Source organism: Heloderma suspectum, chromosome 3, assembly GCF_057233095.1.
Source record: "Heloderma suspectum isolate Gila_16-S chromosome 3, 16-S_ref, whole genome shotgun sequence".
NCBI classification, from domain to species: domain Eukaryota; kingdom Metazoa; phylum Chordata; class Lepidosauria; order Squamata; family Helodermatidae; genus Heloderma; species Heloderma suspectum.
The window spans coordinates 138,424,571-138,448,656 of NC_139460.1; the positions used below are offsets into that span (position 1 = coordinate 138,424,571).

At 41.0% G+C, this 24,086-nt stretch overlaps 1 protein-coding gene across 4 annotated transcripts in view; it reads left to right on the plus strand.

The window, feature by feature from the left end:
- Positions 1-24,086, plus strand: part of LOC146350291 (gamma-glutamylaminecyclotransferase-like) — a 98,953-nt gene that overhangs the window by 36,779 nt on the left and 38,088 nt on the right. For 2 of the 4 annotated variants that reach the window (XM_084844683.1, XM_084844677.1), the window contains exons 8-16: positions 6,512-6,673; positions 9,855-10,057; positions 11,055-11,226; positions 11,318-11,449; positions 15,257-15,336; positions 16,557-16,664; positions 18,152-18,293; positions 20,145-20,259; positions 21,516-21,628. In XM_084844683.1, the coding sequence (XP_084700809.1) occupies positions 6,512-6,673; positions 9,855-10,057; positions 11,055-11,226; positions 11,318-11,449; positions 15,257-15,336; positions 16,557-16,664; positions 18,152-18,293; positions 20,145-20,259; positions 21,516-21,628 (1,227 nt within the window). The remainder of the gene's footprint in view (positions 1-6,511; positions 6,674-9,854; positions 10,058-11,054; positions 11,227-11,317; positions 11,450-15,256; positions 15,337-16,556; positions 16,665-18,151; positions 18,294-20,144; positions 20,260-21,515; positions 21,629-24,086) is intronic. The other 2 variants (XM_084844679.1, XR_014789246.1) reach the window with 2 other exon arrangements.

Genomic DNA, 24,086 nt, shown 5'->3' on the forward strand with positions numbered 1-24,086 from the left:
TAAATACTGTGATAGAACGTTTTCTACGAAATGTGAATATTACTCCAATAAGCTTCAATAGTGCAAGCCCTCTGAGAGATGAGCTTTTATCTAAATAGGAGAGTGAATGCTGCTAAAACTAGGTAATTGCATGGGTCAAGTAGCCTCTTGTCAGAATAACATAATTACATCCTTCCAAATCTCCTTTCCCAAAAGGACAGCTTATGTACCTCTTGTCTTTCAATCTTTTTTAATCTGCAAGTAAAACATTGCTCAGAGGATTGCAATGAAGGTGTATTAGATCTTTCCTGCTCCCCCTCCTCTATATATGAGTAGGTGGATCAAGCTAGTTTCAGACTTGATATGTAGACTTACATACCTGCTTGGTGTGTGTGTTTTAATTACTTCCAAGGTTCCCTTGCTTGCTCACTTCCTTCCTTCTAGTAGCATACAGAATCTTAGGAACCTTAGGAATAGCCATACTGGATTAGACCAAAGGCTTATCTTGTGCAGCATTCTGTTCACACAGTGGCCAACCAATTGCTTATGGGAAACACACAAGCAGGGCCTGAGTGTACAGCAGCATCCTCCCGTCCATGTACCCAGCAACTGGCATTCAAAAGCATACTGCTCCAGATACTGGAGGTAATATATAGCCATCCTGACTAGTAGCCATTAATAGCCTTATCCTCCATGTATCTTCCTACTCTCCACCCCATGCAGCTTGGACCTTATGGGAAGATTTGCCACAGCCTTGCCTTGGTGCCTCCTTTCTTCATCTCTGTACCTTTATTAGCTACTGTTCTCTTATTTGTGCTAGTCTATGACCAAAATAAATCTTTGACTTCACTGTCTCAGGTCCCTGCTTTTCATTCCACTCTATTCTGCTTCCTTTGGCCACCTTTGTGTTGACCAGCACTTGTGTGTCTCTCCCTGGTCCTCTTTCCAGGCAAGAATATGTATTTCTTTCAGTCCTTTTGTCCTGGTGGTAATTTTTTTTTCCTGGTGCCCATTCTCATTGGCATCTGTCCTGTCTTACATGCCTTACTTTTTGCTCAGATCTTCAGTCACCCTACCTCTGAGCTACCTGCCTTCAAGCTGCCCTTCCCACTCAGATTTCCAGACCTCAGCTTTCCAGCCTAGCTCTTTCTCTCTGTAGACCTTTGTGAGAGCTTCCCTGAGCCAAACTGACCTCTTATTTCCCTTGTAGAAACTAGAATTTTTGGGAGCTTTATTCCTTAAACAGTTTGTTTGTGAATATGTCACGACATCACAGTAGTTACATTATCACTGCCCACAGTGTCATGCTATAAGTGACAGAATAGCATATAATCCAATTTAGGTGTTTGGTTGAACACGTGAAGGCTCAATGTGTGTATTGGGAAAGGGCTGTATGCACGCTAGACCTGCCTCTTGCATCTCCGTGCACATCGGTCATGCCCCCCGCCCCCCTCAGTACAGGCCTTGCCATGAACTGGCAAGGTCCGAACAGGAGTTCTACTCAAGTTTGCTTAACACAAATAGAACTCTCCCTGCGATCAAGGACCCTGCCTCATTAGAGTTCCTGATTGTGTGAAGAGTTCTACTTGCATTCAGACCTCGCTGGTTGAACTTGGCAAGGTCTGAATGGAGGGGGGTGGGCCAGCATGCATGGCCCCACCCCAGTACACACTTTAAGCCCTCACATGTTGAAGTGAATGCCTGAATAAGGCTCCTCTCTTCCTTGAAACTGGGGTGGGTGAATTGGGCTAGGTTTTGGAACCTGTAGAGTTCTGTAACAGCGTATACAAAGTTTTATAACAATATCCTAATATTGTTATAAATAACAATATTTATATTGTTATTCGTGTTACAAACAGGCAAACACAAAATGCTGACCATCTGAGTTAAACCAAATCCTTGCTTTTGCCCAGTGCTTAGTGCATCGCTTGGAAGCAAGTTCCATTTATTTCAGTGGAATTTACTTTCAAGTAATGTGGTTAGAATCAAGGTGCTAAATTTAGGATTAGAACACATGCACACCATACTAGCAATTGGTTTGGGGATTCTGTTACAGGTGAAGGGGGCAGCTCCTCATGTACATGTCATTACATGTCTCCTTCCGCTGAAGGGAATCAGACAGCACACACAGTGCAAGAGAGTAAAACTGCATATGCTACCATTTTAACCCTGGAATTCTTTGCCATAGTCTCCACAATATAGCCTGTTTTAAAAACTATATTCTGTGGGTTGGGCCATTTAGAAAAACCTTTAAAATAAAATCTGTATCCTCTTTCTGAACTCTTTCTCCCATCATCCATTTGCAGTGTTAGGACACTTCCTTTGTGTACTAGAAAGATGGATGATGGCTTAGTGCAGAGGTAGCAGTTTTTCGAGAAAATGCTGATCTTTAATCTTTTTAAAAGGCGAGAGTGTGTTGCATTCAGGCAGTAAATTAATTCTGCACTGTCCCCTTAAGTACAACCCAGCCTTCAGGCTCCCACTCCCACTGTTTTTTTCCCCATCAACTAACAGCAACTCTGCTACAGGCCTGTGATTTTATCTGTGGAACCTGAATGAGTAGTCAAGATTCCACATAACAGAAAACACAAAGAGCAACCTCTGAAAAAAGTTGCTGTTTTTATTGCTTTAATTTGTATGCCATTTTTCCACATAAACGTGCCCAAAGCGTCTCACAACACAGGAATACATTGTTATAATAATTTATTTATCATTTAAAGTATTTCTATATATTTTTTCTGCCCATTGGCACCCACAAAGTGATGTACAATAAAATCCAGTACAATCACATTTGTCACTCTAATACCAATTCATTTCAAAACCAAATAAAACCAATCTAAATAAACAAATCATTTCAGTAATACTAATATGATAACATTTTATGTTACTTACAAAATAGGCAGTATCAATCAGTAAAACACAATTATCGGTTGGTATTATCAGTTGTTGAGATACATACATAATATAATCAGCAACCAGTTCTTCAAAAGTGACAAGTGCAGGAAATTGAAATCAGATTTCTTCTCAAATGTCCCCCCCCCCCTCTCATTCTGGTGCTGTTCTGAAAAACTCCAACATCAACAGAGACCCGGTGGGGAGGGGTTGATCTTCAGTCTCTTCCTGGTGCTCTAGATGTTTCTGCTGATTTTGTGGTTATCAACGATTGCTAAACTGAACCTTCATCTTCAGAAACATTGTAATCAGGAGTGAGCAACTTGCAGCCCTCCAAATGCTTTTCCCCTACAATTTCTATCAGCCCTAGCCAGCATAGCCAGTGGTGAGGGCTGATGGGAGTTGTAGGGCAAAATATCTGGAAGGCCCAGCCCTGTTGTGAATAGTAATGCAGAACTTGCAGCAGCTGACCTAGGCAGGAAGACTGAAGGAAGCCAAAGCAGTGATAATGTTAGGCGAAGGCGGTAGGGGGAAGAGAGAGAAGCCTCATCCTTTCAGGATTGTATGATTTGTTTGGAGGATGGTGCACCTTGACATGGGCTTCTTCCCCAACAGATCAGGCAACATTATCACATGTTTTGCATTTTATTTAACATGGCATTTTAACTATATTTTATTGTGAACTGCCTTCCAGAGTTTGGTAAACTGTCTAAAAATGAAATAATAAATAAATCAGATATAGCTGAATGAATTTAAAACATATAAAATTGAGTGCAATATCAAGGATTTAATTTGAAGTCCTCACAATTTGAAACTTAAGTGTTTTAGAGATGTTGACAGCCTCTCTTGATTGATTTGATGTTTATCAGTTGACAAGTGCAGTGAACTGGCAGCTGTCAAATAGCTGCCAGATGTCATATAACATTACACTTCAGCTATCAAATAAAAAAGATTACAGCATGTCAGCTATTAATGCTGTCAAATACTAAACACTATTGCATGTCCTCTGTCAAATACAGTAAAATGCTAAATATCATTCCACGTTGCTGCTGAATATGAATTCAGCATGATGGCGATATTTAAAGTATTTAATATCTACTGTTACTATGATAAATTAATAAATTAAGGATAGTTAAGGGCACAATCCTATTGAGATTGAGTTTGGATCCAATGCAGGGCATCTGAAGCATGCAGGAGAGGTTTCCTTCCATGCTCTGGCTGCCCTGAAGCTTTCCTTAGATGCCTGATTTCGGGCGTCTAAGCGTGACTTTGGGGAGTGGGTGGGAACGGGGCTGGAGACTGCATAGGAAGCTGTCTAAAACAGCTTCCGCAGTCCCCTCCCCACCCCTGGGAATGCCCCCTTTTCTACCTGTCCGTGCTTCTGTGTTACAAGTGTGGACAGGCACAGGGGCAGCTGCCGCGGTTCTCTCCACCCCGGCTACAGTGGGGAGGGGCGAGGAGCACGGTTTCTGGGCTATGAGTTTGTAGCGTTGTCTATGAGCTCAAAGCTGGGAAACTGAAATATTCTATCTCCCCCAGACGCTGTCTAGGGGACATAGGATTGCTCTCTAAAGCAGTGAGAGTTCTGTTCCATTTAATGTGCTCAGTAATATATGAGCTGTTGCAAATGCTTTGTAGAAGTTAGCTTTGACATAAAACATGTCACATACCTGTTGATAAAACCTTTGTATGTTAAGGAATAATAATTTCTACTAGGTTCCCTTTGCAACCAACCCTAAACATGTTTCCTTGGAAGTAAACTCCACTGATTTCAGTGGGAACTACTTCCAAATATGCTGAAGATTGGAGCCTATATTTTATTGTACATTCTAATGAAATAGATAGATGAGCTAGTACAAACATGATTATTTCTTTATTTTTTCATGTTTTACTGTTCCCTGTAAGGTACTTTCTTTTGTTGTATTTATTTATGACATCTTTCTCTTGCCCTTCAACTGAGTCCTCTGGGTAATATACAAAAGTTACAAATCAATAAAGTACAAAAAATAAAAAATAAAATCACATCAACATTGATTTAAAACAATATTAATGGAACCAGCATAAAAACCTAACATGAGGATCTAGTGAAGAATTCCATGTCTGTATCTTATACTTTTAATGGGTAATGTTGCTACAGTGACACACACCTTTTGTCACTTTCATGTGGTTCACAGCTATGGAATTTAACTTGGGCCAGGATTCAGAAGGCAATATAATTGATCCCCTTATCAAGGCATCTTCCTGCAGTTTTCCAGGCATGGAAAGCATATGACGCTGAGGAAGGGCTTTGAGACCCAACTATTTTTTCAGAAATCATGGATTATGTGGGAAAATAATTTTGATTGCTGCTATTTCCACTGTTTGAATAATTCGTCCTGCTTCCAATAATTCTGAGTAGGAACAACACAGTCTTCCATAGGGGGCAGGATCCAATGTTTCTGTTCGTTTCAGGGCTTTCCCCTAGAAGCGCTACATTGTGGCCGCCAGTGGTAGGGGCTGTGCTTTCACCGGGGCCGGTGGGGGCTGGCTGCATGTGAAAGGCCCCCGTTGGATCGTGCCCAGGGCACTGAAGGTCCTTTCCTCTCACCACTGGCATGAAATCTTACTGAGCCTCTTTCTGGCTTCTGAGATTCCTCACATAGGCTTTAAACATCAGAGCTTGGGACTTTCTTCATTTTTAAAGTCTGATATTCTCAGGATGCTATTTTATTTATTCATTTCATTTCCTCCAAGGAGCTCAATGCAGCATACATGGATTTGAAACTGAGTCTCCCCAGCCCTAGTCCAATATTCTTAACCACTGCTTCACACTGGTAACTGCAACTATACTGCACTTCCATGGAAATGTGGACTATAAACCCAGTAAAGGATCGCTCATACAATTTGCTCCAAGATTGATGGAGTCTTTGTGAGCAGCATAGTGTTGCTGCTCACAAAGATATAATGATCCTGAATTGTTAATAGCTGAAAGGTTTCTTTCATCATTGCACCACTGTGGTATGATGCACCTACCAGACCTCTTTCTAACCATGTGCATGTTAGAAGCACAGGAGCCTTTGCTGGGTCAGAAGCTAGCAAACCTGGAGTGTGCACTACTACTACCACTGAGAACATAAGAAGAGCTGGATCAGACCAAGGGTCCATCTAGTCCAGCATTCTGTTCACACAGTGGCCAACTAGCTGTTGACCAGGAACCCATAAGCAGGACATGAGTGCAACAGCACCCTCCTGCCCATGTTCCCCAGCAACTGGTGTACATAGACATATTGCCTCTGATACTGGAGGTAGCATATAGCCATCAGGACTCGTAGCCATTAATAGCCTTATCCTCCAAGAATTTGTCTAACGCCCTTTTAAAGCCAACCAGATTGGTGGCCATCATTGTATCTTGTGGTAGAGAGTTCCATAGTTTGACTATGTGCTGTGTGAAGAAGTGCTTCTTTTTATCTGTCCTGGATCTCCCTCCAATCAGTTTCATGGGATGACTCTGGGTTCTAGTATTACGAGAGAGGGAGAAAAATTCTTTTCCTACTACTCATTTTCCCCACCCACCTCATCTGTCTTGCAGCTATATATTGCATTTTTAGGAGAAAAATGTAGTTATGATCTGCCCTGTTTTTCTTCTTCTTCCTCTCTCTAGAGCCTAGTGGTGTTTAGAAAAGGACTTCTTTTCAGGATGACTCTTCTGTTATCAGGAGGAGCCACCATGCTGTATGTGCGCTGGCGAATTATGGGCACTGGGCCACCAGCATTTACCGAAGTGGATAACCCTGCTTCATTTGCAGACAGTCTGTTTGTGAGGGTAGGTTGCAATGGTGTTGCTTTTTAATGAGCTAAAGAAATTAATGATTTAGGGAGCAATCCTATGGCCACTAGACACTGTCTAGAGGGCCGTAGGATTTTTCAGTTTCTGGGAACCAAGGTTGGAGCCAGGGCTCTGAACGCAGTTCCCAGAAGCTGCGCTCCCTGTCCCTTCCCCATCCCCTCATAGCCAGCATGGTTCTCTCTGCAACAGCTATGTCTCTGTGCTCGGAAATGGAGCATGGAGACGAGGAAAAGGGGGCTGTCCCAGGGGAGGGGAGGAGACCGCAGAAGCCACTTTACGTAGCTATCTATGCGTCGCATGGTCTCCTTCCCTCTCCCTCCCTGAAGCTGTGGCTACACAGCCAAAATTGGCCATCTAGCCAAAGATGCAGGGCAGCTGGAGCATGGAGGCGAGGATCAAAAAGGCTTTCTTTAGCTACGTGCATAGTAAAAGACAGAGGAAAGAAATGGTGGTTCATCTATTAAATAAGGATGGCAAAATGATAACAGATGACAAAGAAAAGGCAGAAGTGCTCAATTCCTACTTTGGCTCAGTCTTCTCCCAAAAGAGGGTCTATGACCCCCTGGCAAAGGCAAAGTACAGGCTGAAGGGGCAGGATTGCAGCTTGAGATCGATAGGCATATGGTCAAGGAACATCTAATTACTTTGAATGAGTTCAGATCTCCAGGGCCAGATGAACTGCATCCTAGAGTCATAAAGGAACTGGAAGAAGAACTCTCAGAACCACTGTCTATTCTCTTTGAGAAATCATGGAGGACAGGTGAAGTGCCAGATGACTGGGCTAATGTTGTCCCTATCTTCAAAAAGGGTAAAAAGGAGGAACCTGGGAACTACAGACCAGTCAGTCTGACATCAATCCTTGGGAAAATTCTGGAGCAGATGATAAAGCAATCCATCTGTAAGCACCTTGAAAACAGTGCAGTGATTACTCGAAGCCAACATGGATTTGTCAAGAACAAATCCTGCCAGACTAATCTGATCTCATTTTTTTATCAAGTCACCTCCCTTGTGGACTGTGGGAATGCTGTAGACATAATATACCTCAACTTCAGCAAAGCTTTCGACAAAGTGCCCCATGATATCCTGATGAACAAACTAGCTCAAAGTGGGCTAGATGAAACAACAATGGATCCACAGTTGGCTACAGAATCAGACTCAAAGAGTGCTTCTCAATGGGATCTTCTCAAACTGGGGAGATGTAACGAGTGGGGTACCGCAGGGTTCAGTCCTGGGCCCAGTGCTCTTCAACATTTGTATTAATGACTTGGAGGAGGAGGTGCAGGGAATGCTGATCAAAGGTGCAGATGACACAGAATTTGGCGGGTTAGCTAATACTTTGGAAGACAGAAACACAATTCAAAGTGATCTGGATAGACTGGAGCGCTGGGCAGAAAACAACAGAATGACATTTAATAGGAATAAATGCCAAGTTCTGCACCTAGGAAAAAGAAACCAAATGCACAGTTACAAGATGGGGGATACGTGGCTCAACAACACTACAAGCGAGAAGGATCTTGGAATTGTTGTCGATCACAAGCTGAATATGAGCCAACAATGTGATGTGGCTGCAAAAAAGGCAAATGCTATTTTGGGCTGCATTAATAGAAGCCTAGCTTCCAAATCCCGGGAAGTACTAGTTCCCCTCTACTCAGTACTGGTTAGGCCTCACCTGGAGTACTGTGTCCAGTTCTGGGCACCACATTTTAAGAAGGATACAGACAAATTGGAGAGGGTTCAGAGGAGGGCAACAAAGATGATCAGGGGACTGGAAACAAAGAATAGAGACTGAAAGAACTGGGCATGTTTAGCCTTGAGAAGAGAAGACTGAGGGGAGATATGATAGCACTCTTCAAGTACTCGAAAGTTTGTCACAGACAGGAAAGCCAGGGTCTCTTCTCGATCATCCGAGAGTGCAGGACATGGAATAATGGGCTCAAGTTACAGGAAGCCAGATTCCGGCTGAACATCAGGAAAAACTTCCTGACAGTTAGAGCAATACGACAGTGGAACCAATTACCTAGGGAGGTGGTGGGCTCTCCCACACTTGGAGGCATTCAAGATAAGGCTGGACTGCCATCTGTCAGGGATGCTCTGACTTGGATTCCTGCATTGAGCAGGGCATTGGACTCGGCCTTGTAGGCCCCTTCCAACCCTACTATGCTATGATTCTGTGATTCTATAACCTCCACGCTATGGCTGCTCTGCATTGGATACTCAGCAGTCTCTGACTTCAGGGGCTGCCGACTATCTCAATAGCATTGTGCCCATATTTAAGGGGGAGGGGCCAGCGGTCAGCGGTGGAGCAAGGGCTTCACATGCATCAAGTCCCTGGTTCAATTCCTAGCAATGCCAGTAGTAGGCTTGGAATAGTTGTCCACTTGAGACATTAGAGTAGGCAGTACTGCGCTAGTTGGACCAATGGTCTGGCTTGGTATAAGGCAACTTTATATGTTCATATGTAGTTTCCTCAAGGAGCTATGCTTTTATAATGCTGATGTTTTAAATCTGGTAATGGTGAGCTTTGTAGGGGGGGATTTTTGTTTTTCATTCAGTTTACTTGGCTGAGTTTGCTGTGTGTCCCCTATTGCACAATTTCAACATGGACGGCACTGCCAGTGATCAAAACCTCAAGTTATCTGAAAGTCCTGGAACATCCGCAAGCTATCTGGATACATGAGACAGAACTATATTGATTTCAGGAGCTAGGTTTTTTCCCCCCAATCACATTTAGGGTCTGTAGGATGTGGCAAACTCAGGCAGAGGCCACTGTTGGCTAAAGAAGCTCAAGAATTTTGAGCAGAAGCCATTTCATAGCCAGCAGTGGGGAAGCCTCAGAGGCATTCACTGGCTTGAAGCCATGCAAGCAGCCCTCCTAGAAAGAAATCTTATTGAGGTAGCCAAATTTATATAATAGGGACCAGGGGATGGTTCCTATTATACTGAGATAATATTAATTAACCTACAGCTGATTAGACTGTAGAACTGTAGTCAAGACTTCTTAATTTGATAAACATCCTTTTTAAAGAGAAGGCTTACATACAACTCTGATATCTGGACAAGTAGTAGTAAAATGTTATCCCCCCTTCCCTTTTCCCCCCTCCCAGCAGCCTCTTAAGTTCAGTATGAAGTAAATGTTTGTTTTTCCTTTGACTGACAGGCTATAAACTATAATTACTACTATTCGTTGAATGCATGGTTGCTGCTGTGTCCCTGGTGGCTGTGTTTTGATTGGTCAATGGGCTGCGTGCCCCTTATTAAATCAGTCAGTGACTGGAGAATAATTGCACTAGCAGTTCTTTGGTTCTGCCTAATTGCTCTGATGTGCCAAGCCTTGTGCTCTGAAGACAGCCAGAAGAGAAGGTAAAAGACATTGTTGAATTTTAAATTTCTCATTGGTTTGTAAGCATTATTGTCTTAAATCTAGCACTGTGCCTTTTGTTTTTTTAACAAATCAGCAGAATCAATATACCTTAGCAAAATACAGTTCAAATAAATATTTATAGCTCTCTGACTTGCGTTCCCTTCCCAATTTGGTTCCATCATTTTTTACACTGACTATGGGGAGGCGAATTTGTAAAAAGGAGGTATGGATGGCTGCTTTATCTTCCTCCTGAAATGGCATTTTGAGATCCTTAACTCTGTAGGGGGTAAAAAGTAATTTGTGGTCAGAATAATGTGTAATTGATGTATGTTGTTTTCCTTCACCTCTTTCAACAATGTTTCTTTTGTAAAAATAATAAAAGAACCTAAAGAACATTTTAAAAAAGTATTGGTTCTGGCTGTTGATTTAAGAAATAAAATTCTGTCCCAGAATGATTACTCTTTACAGATACAGAGAAAATAATGGGGGAAACCCTGTCATTTGAAATAAATAAAAGTTGCTTGAAGAGGCTGAGCGGTAAAACAATTTCTGAGAAGATGTTACAGGTGCTCTTCTGGTGTCCTTGGCCAGATTATTTAATTTTTGAATCAAACATTTAAGGACCAATCCTGGGGCCCCTAAACAGAGTCTGAGGGGACCGTAGGATAGTTCAGATTCCTGGATCCCCCCTCAGAGCCAGGATTTCGTGCTCCCACCCCCCTCACAGCTGACATGGAGAGAACCACACCGACTGCCTCTCCAAGGTCCGTATGGAGAAGGTTTTGTGGGGCACAGGTTACTACAGGAGGGAGGTGGTGACAGGAAACTTTCCTTCCTTGAACTTACTCAATGGCATTGAAAGCACTCATGGTGAAACAGCTCCCATGCTACAGGTACTAGTTGAATAGACTCTTAGAAATCCAAACCTACATCCAGATATTAATGTTGAAATAAGAAATTAGTTATTCATCCTATAACATATTTTCTCCATTCCAGAATCCTTACCTTGGGATTGGGATTTCTCATTATTCCTTTTCTTCCTGCAAGTAACCTGTTCTTTCGAGTTGGATTTGTCATTGCAGAAAGAGTAACCTACCTCCCCAGTATTGGCTACTGTATGCTGATTACGTATGGATTCAGTCTATTGAGCAAACAAGCTAAGAAAAAGGTACTAACAGAATGATCCATATCATTGACAGCTGGGATGCACAAAAAAAGGCTTTAAAACTGGTCTTTAACATGTGACTCCTTTCTCCAAGGAATTGCTTGTTGCTGCTGTGATGGGCCTCTTGTTGATAAATGTGTGGCGTTGTATCACCCGCAGTAACCAGTGGAGATCTGAAGAGCAACTTTTTAGAAGTGCTTTGTCCGTGTGCCCTTTGAATGCCAAAGTAAGTGTGTGTGTGTGTGTGTTTTTTACTTTTTAATGAAAGTTAATAATCATAGAATAGTGTCATAGAATAGTAGGGTTGGAAGGGGCCTATAAGACCATCGCGTCCAACCCCCATAATACATTTCAACTTCTCATTTCATTAGCATGTTGCAAGACTGCATATGAGCACCCGAGTTATTATGAACTTCTGAGTTGTTATCTATATCAGTCAGTTCACAGTTACTAGAAGATACATTGATTTAATGAAGGCTTACAGTAATGTTGACTGTTTTAGTGCTAATTTTTCTGTCTGTGTTTTCAGTGTTATACTTGCTTTGGTGACATAAATATGTTGCGCTCCTAATGATAGCTAGCAACCATAGTGGCTGGATCAAGTGGCTACATCTTTACCAACAGAACTACAGTCTTTATTACTTGTTTAGAGGAAAGGTGCCAAACCAGATTGACTGGAGCAAATGTATGTTGTAGACACACCAATTAACAAAACAGTCTTTGGGTAAAATCCAACATAAGCCCTACTTAGATGAGTCCCATTGAAATGAATGAGACTTATGTCAGACATGACTAACTGAAGTCCCATTCATGTCAGTGGGTCTAATCTAAGTAGGACCTATGTTTGATTTTACTCTTTATTGCTAAAATGTCACAGGCATGTTATTAGAATGTATAGTTCTACTTTCAGGCCTTATCATCAAAACAGCAGTAATGATATAGCATTCTCTATATGCCTGAGACTTCAGAAAAAGAAGTCTCTGTCTTGACATATAAATTTGAACAGAAGTAAAGGAGTTTAAAGACTGGAAAGTATTTTCCTTAAGTCATTTTTTTTTTTCAAATAAGTTCAAGGACTTTTGTCATCCCTACATTATTTGGATTTAAGTTTTTAATGTAGCTACATACTTGAGGTATAAACTCAAAATGTTTCTGTTCAATACTACTTGCCATTAGTTTGAATAAATTGGCTAAAATATGATTAGCTATCCCTCACACACTGAGATGTAATACACACATGCAAACACATTTTTCCTTCACGTGTGATTTTTTTTTATGTCCAGTGGACATAAACTGGCAGTTGGCCACTTGGGTCCATTTTCTATTGCCTGAAGCCCAACAGCCCTGGGTACAGTTAGTTATATACCCCTCATTAAGTGGTTATAGTTACATACTGGCTTTCAGCCTGGGTTCCCAAGTTGTGCTTATAGGAGACACAGTTGGAGAAATCCTATTGCTTTATTTCTAAGCTTAACAGCTCCCAAGCAAACATGTCAGTAAGAGTAAAGATGTATGCTCAGACTAAGAAGTTCTGAGGATTTTTTTCACTGTGGCATTTAATGGCATGAATTAGGCTTAAGAAGATCATGGACAATTCAAGATCTGTATCGGTTTTGTATGCATAATGTTTCTCTGGAAATCAGGTCAATCCCTGCTTTTATGCATTATTAAAAGCAATGGCAGGATATAAAATAAAATAGCTAACAGTGTATCGTATTCGCCATGCACCAAAGTTCAATTAGTTCCTGAAAGCTTTCCATCCCCACCTTCCCCTCATTACAGTTGCTTATGCAGAAAATCTGAACAGCTGCATTATTAGTTTTCTAGCCTATGCCTTATTCTAGAAGATTGCAAAAGACAGGTAACTATACTTGCTAAATAAACAAAAAAAACAGAGCTCAGAATCTTGAGTATAAGATCCAAAATGAAGAGAGAGTTTTACGGTATTGTCAGCTATAACTTTCTTGGCTTTTGCAAAGAACTGGAATTCTCTGTTAGAGATTGCCACCTCTGTCATAGAACTGCTTTTCCAAGGTTCCTTAGAGACAGAGAATAGGGGAACCACAGTAGTTTAATATATGGCTATTGTATTCAGCATGGAGTCATCTTTCCTGATCAGGGGGATACACTGCCAATTCTAAATCGGTTTATGAGGCATGGGGTTCACAAGAGAACAAAATGTAGATACTACAATGTTTTTCACACAGCTGAACACACAAATCTTTTACACAATTAGTATTCACTTTTTTATTGCAGAATCCAACTCATCTGCTCGTAAAAGTTGCAGATATAGCTCCTGCTTGGTCAGTATGAAAAAGTCACTGAGAGATTAAGGGGAATCAAAGAAGTTGAACTCCCCTTGTCTCTCTTCCAACAAAGGTCATCCATCAGGGCAACCAAGGCCAAACTCTGGCCTAAACTCAGGTTGAAGCAGGTCTAGATAATATGTTCATCCAACAGTGCCTGGAGTTAGGGTACCACCACCTTCTCAAATACCTTGCTCAAAAAAGGGATGCTTGTGACTGAGTTATACTTGTCTCTGTCTTCTGAGTCCAATGAGGATTTCTTAAGGAGCAGTCTTGCAAGCACTTCCTTCAAGGTGGCTGGGACCACTCTTCTCTGAATGAGGTATTAATCACCTCCTGGACCCACCCAGTAAATTTCCTTCTGCTCAATATAAGAAGCCAGGATGAGCAAGGGTCGATAATACAGGTGGTTGAGCAAACCGCTGCAAGCACCTTGCCCACATTCTCAAGCTGCAACTGAAGCTGATCCCACAAACTGGATCAGACGATGCTTTAGACACCTCCTTAGGAACTTTGTTAATGATGGCATCTAGGCCAATGCAAGCAAAATGCTTGTGACTTTATACTCAAAGTGCCTAGCACAGTTATCGTCACAGCACATTTTGAGGGTTCCAACATATCCTTCCCTCGGTCTAGATGTAATAGCTCCTTCACCACCTGAAGAAGCTCTGTTGGATGGCTATCCAAAGATGCAATGGAGGCGGAAAAGATTCCCTTCTTTCATACTGTGTTACTAGACAAGGCATTCTTAGCAAGGAAATATGATCGATCAGTTGTCATATGCTGTGTCACATTCTGTTTGGCAGTGGGAGTAATATTTACTCGTATGTAAAACTAGGTGAATCTGGCCTTACTTGGTCTAGAAAAATTCTGGCATGCCCAGACTAATTGTGTGCTGTCCAGACTTGAGACCTGTGCACACACAAAGGCTCTTTATCCCTGCTACAGTCATAATCAACCTGTATTGGCATACTGGGACTAGCGGGGTCCAGAAGTTGCTGCTGCTACAACCAACAAGGAGTCTTTCCCTCTTCTGTGGAGAAGGCAGTGTGCTGGACCAAGGTATGGTGCATAGACACAGGTTGATAGTGAATGTGGAAGGTGCAGTAGACATAGGCCCAATAAAGGGAACGTCAGCCTTAAGGTCCGTTTTGGACCTGCTATGGACGCAACTCTCTCCCTACCCTGCCAAGCCAAATAAAGTCCTCCCAGAAACCTGTAGGCTGGAATTTGGATAATCAGCAGAATACCTAGTCATTAGTATCTGTTCTTCACTGACCTAAAGCTGTCTACAAATGCTTGCATTGCAGATTTTAAAAACACACAGTTCAGTTGGATAAAGATGTTTCCAGTAATCTTTAAATTTCCTGAAGACTTGCTTTTTTACTGGGATGTTTGCTAACTTATTATCTTCTCCTTCGTTTCCATATTTCTTGTGTTATACTCCCTTCACTAATATTTCAGATTGCTCCTGGCAGGCATAGATGCATTTTTATTTCAAGCCATCCCTTCATGGAGGTTTGATACATCACTGTAAATGCATATTATTCAAAGAAGGTGGAAGTCACCAAGGCGAGCTGTATATAAATAACAGTCAACTGCTTTGTTCAGCCATAAATCTGTTCTTAAAAATTGTACTTAGAGGGGGAAAATACTAAATTATAAGTATCTAAGAGCAATAAATTAATGTCTGTAAAAATTAATACAGTTCTGACCTTTACTTTCAGGTTCATTATAATGTTGGCAAAAACTTGGCCGATAAAGGCAACCAAACTGCTGCAATCAATTATTACAGGGAGGCTGTAAGGTATGAGCCACTTTGTTGTTTAAGAAGGTAACAGCAAGAAGATAGAGGATATACTGACGAGTAGGAAAGAACCATAGGACAATGCACTGTTGAAGTGTTATCTCAACACACTGTTGAAATTTTGTTATAAATCATTGTAATAAAATCAGTTAATTTTAATCTACAGAAAATGTTTAAGTTCTATATTAGTGTCTGAGAACAATGTAGGAGGGTACAAATGTGCAATATTTATTTAAAAAATTTGCCAGTGTGACATAGGAAATATCAGTTTTTACTCTGCTAGGTAGTCCTGTCCCCATCCAGTTTTGGATAGCTGCTGAAAAAATGGAAGATATAATAATGAATTTTGATTCAATATTTTTATTGCTAATCTATATGCAACAATGATACAAACTAGTTCATAATACAAAGCATGATACAAGATTATAATATGGTATAAAATCTGAACATAGTGGCAAGAATGATAATTATATATTGAAAGAGATGTGAAAACCCAGAATGATTGGAACAGAATAGAAGAATATGGGATATGTATTTATTTTTTAAATTGCAACCATAACAAATTAATTATGTATGGGCACATGGAGGAAGGCCAGAAATGGGTTGACATTGAAAATAGTATTTATTAACAGTGAAGATATTTGTTGTTGTTGTTGTTGTTCAGTCGTTCAGTTGTGTCCGACTCTTCGTGACCCCATGGACCATAGCACGCCAGGCCTTCCTGTCCTGCGCTCTCTCCCGGAGCGTGCTCAAGTTCATATTCATTGCATCCGTGATGCTATCTAGCCATCTCATCCTCTGCCGTCCCCTTCTCCTTTTGCCTTCAGTCTTTCCCAGCATCAGGGTCTTTTCCAGGGAGTTTTCTAGCTAAAGGCACTGTCCCTAATAAAACTGTTTGCAAGCAAACACGACTGATATCAAAGCCAGCTTAGCCATTAAGCCCCATGAAAACTGTTGCACTCAGCAGCAAATTCTGGAGGGGATGCCATTTCCTGTCTCTGACTTTTCAAAAAAAAAAAAAATTAGCTCCAATCTAGAGCGGGATGGTGTTGCTGATATAACACATGCTCCAGGTGTCTAAAAATGTCTAAGGCTGGCTCTGGTTGATATAAAAAGGGCAGGGGGAGGGGAAGAGTTGGTAGTGTACTGTGTAGATGAAAGAAAAAGAGGAGAGGTACCTCCTTCCAGCAAGTAATTCTCTTTTGTGTTTTAAATCCCAGATTGAATCCTAAATATGTGCATGCTATGAACAACTTGGGAAATATCTTGAAAGAAAGGAATGAACTCCAGGAAGCAGAAGAGCTTCTGTCATTAGCAGTTCAAATACAGTATGTTTTAAACATCAAAATCAAGTTATTGTTGCACAACAGTACTTTGGCATTATTTGGATCCTTCCCAATCTCAATTCAGGCCCCATTTTGGGACAGAAACAGCCTTGGTGGATGACCCTTGCTGGATACTAGTATACAGGGGATGTACATCCCTGTTGGACCTTTCAGCCGTATTTGATACTATCAACCATGGTATCCTTCTGCGGCATTTGGCCAGTATGGGACTTGGGGTACTGTTTTGCAATCTTATGCAGTCTTATCCAGCTGAGTATTCCCAGAAGATGGTGATGGGGAGCTATCGCTTGGACCTGTTGCTGTTGGCCTGTAGGTTCCTCAAGGCTCCATTTTGTCCCCTCTGCTTTTTAACATCTACATGAAACTACTGGGAGAGGTCCTCTGGAATCTTGGGGTTGGGTCTCATTACTGTGCTGTTGATATCCAGCTCTTGTCTCCTTTTCTCACCTAAAGCCAAGGAGGCTATGGAAGTCCTGAGCTGCTGACTGGATGTAGTGATGGATTTGATGTGGGTTAAGATGGAGCTAATGTTAGTCAGTAGAAAAACTAATTTGGGATTGGGGAGTACAACCTATTCTGGATTGGTTTGAACTCACACTGAAGGATCAGGGCTCCAGCTTTGAGGTGCTTCTGGACTTGGTGTTGCTTTTGGACAGTAAGGTGACTGCTGTGGCCAGGAGTGCCTTTGCCCAACTTCACCTGCTGTGCCCCTTTCTCGAGAATGCCAATCTGGCCACAGAGATCCATGCCTTAGTCACCTGCTGTTTAGACTCTTGCAACACACGCTACATGGGGTGCCCTTGAAGAATGTTGAGAAACTGCAGCTAGTTCAAAATGCAGTGGTTGGATAGCTTTCTGGTTGTCAGGGACAGCCAGGCACAACTGTTTCCAGGCACAACTGTTTCCAGGCACAACTCAAGGCGCTGGCTTTCACCTATAAAGTTTGGGGCCAGGATATCTGAAAGGCAACCTCCTCCTGCATGAACTTGCCTCTGGCTTTAAGATCTGCTTCAGAGGCCCTTCTATATGTCCCACCACCAAAAGAGGCTAGGTTGGTGGGAACATCAGGTACATCCTTCTCCATAGCAGCACCCCAACTCTCTCCCTAAACAGGGAGACTGGCCATTCTCTATTCAGTTTTAGGCAGGCTCTTAAAACCCTTTTGTTCCACCTGACTTTTCGGTGATTTTAAATGTTTAAACTCCACTCATTGCTTTTAAAAGATGGATTTTCTCCTGTTCTTAATTTGCTGTGTTATGACATTGTATTAAAGTTTTTAAACTGTTTTAAAGTTTTATATACTGTTATACATAAGGGTTTCTCTTTTGTAAGTCACCTTGGGAGACTCTTTTTGGACGGAAAGGCATTCAGAAATAATTCTATCCATCAGTCAGTTAACAGATAAAGATAGGATATCAAAGAAATTCTGTGGTCCATATGCTAAAATGTATCTCAACAATTTTGTCTAGGCCTGATTTTGCAGCAGCATGGATGAATTTAGGAATAGTGCAGAACAGCTTAAGAAGATATGAAGAAGCAGAGCAAAGCTATTGGACAGCAATTAGACACAGAAAAAAATACCCAGATTGTTACTATAATTTAGGACGCTTGGTAAGTTCATTTAATTATATTTATGCTAATTATCCTAAAGACTAAAATGAAAAGGATTTTGAATTACTTAAGCTTGCTTATTAGGAAATGTCCTGTTGAACTCAGTGGGGCATCTGAGCAAACATCTTTAGGGTAGGGGTGCCCCTTTGCTGTTTGAGGTTGCAGTCTTACGCGCAATTACCTGGGAGAAAGCCACACTGAACTGAAAGGTTTGTACTTCTGAGTAGACCTGTATAGGATTGCACTGTAACAGGCATAAATAGGAGTGTAAGTTGAATATTGCACTATGTCACTTATAGTTCTCCTGGTATTCCGCCATCTCCCACAACACCAGCTGTCAGATTCTGTACTTCCTAAGGTATTGTAAATGCTTCCTGTAAACAACAACAACAAAACTGTACATCAGGACACTGTAGCCCATGACACAGCTCTAGTGAGTAAATGCCTGTGGGTAGGTTTACTTAAATGCCTAAAGACTACACATAAACAGTTACATGCTTGGCTCTCCTTTTAATGACTGGAAACTCTTGTGTAAAGAGAGCCTTGCACAGGTACACTCAGATATGTGTAGACACTATGCACATATTGAGTTGTACATGTATAGGTTGGGTGGGGCCTTCTACCATATCTTGCTCTCTTCCCCATATACATTCACTCATCACTGATGTCATGAGGTAAGGATATTTGAGATGTCAGGTTATTATTTATTATTATTTCTAGAGCATATATACATTAAATGATGTGTATGAAATATACAAGCTCTGCCTCTAAGCTTACAATCTAAAAGACTCGGGAAGGAAATGGAGAAAAAAGATAGAGGAGGGCTATTAATTTCATAATACCAGAACAAAGAAGTGAGTTAGCAGACACTTAAAACCTGTTGAAGCCCTGCTGATTCTCCTTGGCTTGTTGATCCTGCTGGGTAGGTTATCCTACTCCCTAGCAAGCGCTGATCCTCTCCCCAGGGACTGGATCCATGTACACAATACACACACGTACTTTGCCTTGTGCTTATTATTTATTTATTTATTTAAGAATATTTATGTCCTGCTGTTCTAGCTCAAAACTGAGCCACTTAAACCAAAATACAAAGTTGGAGCCATAAAAACAAACTTAAAAGCTAACAAATGAGCAGCAGGTAAGATATCAACAAAGCAAAAAACAAAAAGAAACCACAAAATTAATGAACTTGGAGACTAAGGACCCGCCTAAACAAGACAGGAGAGCGGGCATGGTGGGGGGAGTCCGGGAAGCACACGAATATATCTTACAGATTATTAGTATAGTCTATGATTAAAAAAATGTAACTGTTGGTCTTGGAACTAAGCTCTGGTTCCCACTTGATTCTGGTCCTGGTTCCTACTTGATTCTCTCCATTTGCTAACTGTCTGCTGACTTTGTGTATTAATTATATTGAAAATCACTGTATCTGAGATGCTATGAAAGTTCTGCCTGTGTTGTTATATCTGTGAGGGGCCATTCCCACATGCATGCAAGCCACCACAATCCTGTAGTCATGAAGATACATACAGATAGAAACTAGGTCTTGGAACTTCAGAAAATGTAGATATTTACTGGTGTGGTAAAACATGAATACTTTGCCACGTTTCATGCCACTTCCTAATAGGTGACAATGGGCACATACCTTATCCTGTACTCTATCGCCTAGCAATTATTATCAGTATCAACGGAAGGTGACTTTTCACTGCAGAATGTCTTTCTCAGGTCCACCCACTCCCCCCAATTTATTCTTATCTTTATATATGCATGAAGGAATAGAAGGGGGGATGGGACCTAACTTATTCAGAAGTAGCTTTACTGTTATCATATTGCCAAACATATTACTTTCAGTATGCTGATTTAAATCGCCACATAGATGCATTGAATGCATGGAGAAATGCCACTGTTCTGAAACCACAACACAGTTTGGCTTGGAACAACATGATTATATTGCTTGATAATACAGGTACAGTATAAGATTTACACAGCAGGATTTAAGTAAGTTAATTCTTTATGTACTTGTTTTTGCCTCCCTCATTGTCTTGTGGAACAAAAATGAGTGTGCAATTTACATGGCACCCCAGTCCAGAAAATGGTGTGAGTAGCTCTACACTGGGGACATGGAACCTCTGGCCCATGGGCCTAATCCGGCCCACAGAGGTTCCACATCCAGCTTACAAAGCCTCTTGTGGTTCCTCCAGAGAGCAGGGCTTGTCTTTCAAACTCCGCCCCTCTGCCCCCAATCAGAGATAATGGAGGATGTGGGCAGTGGGGAACTCAACAGACCAATGACATAACTGGGCATAGCCATACCCATTGATATCATTCAGCCCGTTGAGGGCCTGGTGGAGATGATCTAGTTTTCACCCCATGAACAGCAAGGTTTTGGAGTTGTGTTCAAGCAACTCCTCCACCTGGCACTCCACAGCAAGGTGCCTTTGAAACTCTCCTGGTATTCTGCTGTTCTAGGAAAAACTCATTGGTTGTGCCTAAAGCATGTCCCTGGAGATCTACTTTTAATCCAGATCCATGTGTCAGTTGCTCCTATATGTTCCAAGCAATACTTGCAAGCTTTTGAATAATTTCTAAAAGAGTTGTTCAGCATTTGGGAAAAAAAACAAATTAAATTTTAAAGAAAATAATAACTTGATCATTGTATTCTAGCAGTTTGATCCAGCAATTGGCTTTGGCTGTGGTGGTGCCAATATGTGCATGGGAGCTTCCTACCCATAATAGTTATTCCTCCATTGAGATCAGTAAAGTAATGCACATGTGTTCAATGTGCATAGTGAATATTCTCAGAGCTCTGGATCAAGGCATAAAGATAACGTCTTCACATATTAGTAGATCTACTGACTTCAGAGCAGCTGGTTTTTGAAGAAGAGACTTCTTCTCAGATTGCACTCTTATCATCTTCATGCCATGATAAATGTGGGGCTTTGAACATTAAATCAAATTTCCAGTTAACTATCTTCATTTAAAAAAATAAATTCAGAGACAGTGACAGAGGACAAGTCAAGTACCTTTCTATTTAGTAATCAGCTAGCAAAGACTGTTGCTGAATATTTCAATCTGTAACACTTTAAATTTGGCAGAAATTTCAAATGACTGCTCTTGATATCTGAAAGTGCTGTCTTCATATTTGTCAAGGTTGAACTTTTGTTATTTAAAATAGGTAAAAATTGCTATTCACCACCTTTTCCTGTTTTCATATGTCCCTAGGTAACTTGGCACAAGCAGAAGCTGTTGGAAGAGAAGCTTTGGAGTTAATACCTAATGATCATTCTCTTATGTTTTCACTGGCAAATGTATTAGGGAAATCACAGAAATATAAGGTATAAAGACATTTCTAATCACAATTTTTAAATAAAAATAATTCCTAACACATTTATTTTGTTATTCATGGACTAAACATGTGCTTTAAAATGTGACTCATGTTACTTACTGGGTGAGGATTTGCACTGCAGGCTCACATGACAAAATACACATGTATTCATCACATGTAATAGTGTGTTCATATGGAAAGCACTGGTCTTGTGCGGGATTTGGAACTCCCTCTTTTATAGACTCATACATAGTCCCTAAAATATACTTCCTAGGGTTTCCTGCCACTAGCCTTCTGTACATGGCTTGTAGTCGCCCTCTCCCTTCCCCATCAAATGCTAGCAGGAGCACTTGAGGAGGGTAGTTATAGCCTAGGATCCGCAGTCTTGTGAGTGCTGGATTTTTCCAGCATACCTTGTACTCAAACAGCAGTACCCAAGCAGCTGGGCATGTAGGTGGGTTTTTGAAATCTACAGATTCCTTTCATCATCAAAGATAGCTATAGAAATCTTCAGTTAGATAGACAGACATTCCTGAGGAATCGGATGTTTTTCCATAGACCAAATCCTCCTTTTTCAAAGATATCCTAAGGAAGAGGAAGGGGGGACAGCCTTTGTGGCATTGGTCAAGTCAGCTCCTGGGGCTAAACTAATTTAAGATGTTAATTTCAGCCCTGGCTGATGTTCACAAGACTCTCAAAATCATGTGACATGAACATACTTACTTTGAAACCAGCCTTTACATAGTATCTAAAAAAATTCCCTCACTGTGGATTCTTCTAAAATTAGAGTCTAGAGCTGCAGAATTTATCTCAGGTCATTAAGGGTAGGTAATTATTTTGTGCAAGAGATAGCCACTTAATATCTTAGGCCAATGAATTTCTTTTTTTACCTAGTTCCACACCTGCCTTAATAGTGGCAGTTTGGTTTTATAGGGAACTTTTGTATCAAAAAAGAAAAAATGTAATCCCAAAAAGAAGGCGCTTCATACTTGGCTTTTCTACATTGAGGTGATATCTTGGAGGGAAACCACAACTAAAGGGGGAAGACAAAAAATTTAAAACAGATTACTTGGAAAAGTTATTCACTTTTAAAATACAGTACCAGCAGGTTTTAAGGCTAACAAAACGAAGTACTTCCTGTGATGCATAATTAACTAAGCATAGTCATAATGGTTTTTTACATTGTAAAAAGATCCAGCTGTTTGAACTTCAGAGAGTAAAATTCACCCTTGAGACTTGTGTTTCTTAAATAGATGTCTGATTTTGTAGCTGGGATCCAAAGTGCTAAGTGTCCAGGAGCCTATGTATCCCAATTGTTTTTGGCTTTTTTATTTTAAACAGCAGATCACCCTATCCATGACATAATCTGCTTTTGGAAGTCCGCTCAGTTTCAAAGTGGTTTGTTATGTGGCAGGGTGTGGTTAGGGGGTACTGTTTAAAAAACACAAGCCCAAAGGACCCTTGAAGATGCAGAACTAGTTGTACAGTTCTTTGGATCCTGCCTGTACATAATTCTTTAACTCTCAAAAATGCTGAAATACCACTTCATGGCCTGCCAGCCCAGCCCAGTATGACGGTTTCATCTTCTGCTACTTCCCTGAGAGGATAAACCCAAGGCCAACACAGGCTGTGCGTTCCATGCGAGTGGCTTTCTACATTCACTTTTGTATATGTTGAAGGACACATATATCTGCCACCCTGCCCCAGGACTCCTTTGGCAGTTCTATTTGTTGCATGCTACAGTCACTGTTTTAGACTGTGGAGGATCTGAACTTCTTTTTATCAGACTTCAGAAGTTTGTAGTCACAATACATGTCACTTACCACTTATCTATATAATAAGATATATCTGCCACTCTGCATTTGGAGAGACCATCTGGAGTTGTTCTTGGGATGCTGTTATTCCCTTGAATTTTAAAAAAGCAACCTTACTGTGCCAGACAGAAAGGACACTGCCTAGAATGTGTTTTTACAGGTGACCAGGAGAGTGGCTTTTTTGCAAGCTTTATTATAATCACCGACGCTATTGTTGGCTCCATATGTTTAATCTTGAGAGAGAACTTAGGTGCAGTCCAAATGGGCTTCTGTCTGTTGGGAGGATACCTCAGCAGAGGCTACTTGACATTTGTAATGTTTATTTCAGGCTAAGCAGAGCCACTAGATTCCTTAGTGGGAATATGCTAATGAGCTTTGTGATGTGTGTGGGGGTGGGAGGGAGAGATAAGCATGCAAGAGTATCTTCTAGGATAATTTAGAAACCATGTTGAAAAGGATGCCTGAATGTCCCAAATATTATTTTGTATTATATGCAACAAGCCAAACTGATGTACAGAAATAAGTTACGGCTTTTCTCAAAGATTAAAATTTGATACCACTTAAGCATTTAACCTGATATTACAAACAGACATACAAAACAGTGTTAAGTAACCCTTTAATTATGTCAACATGAACTACATGTGATCCAATTCT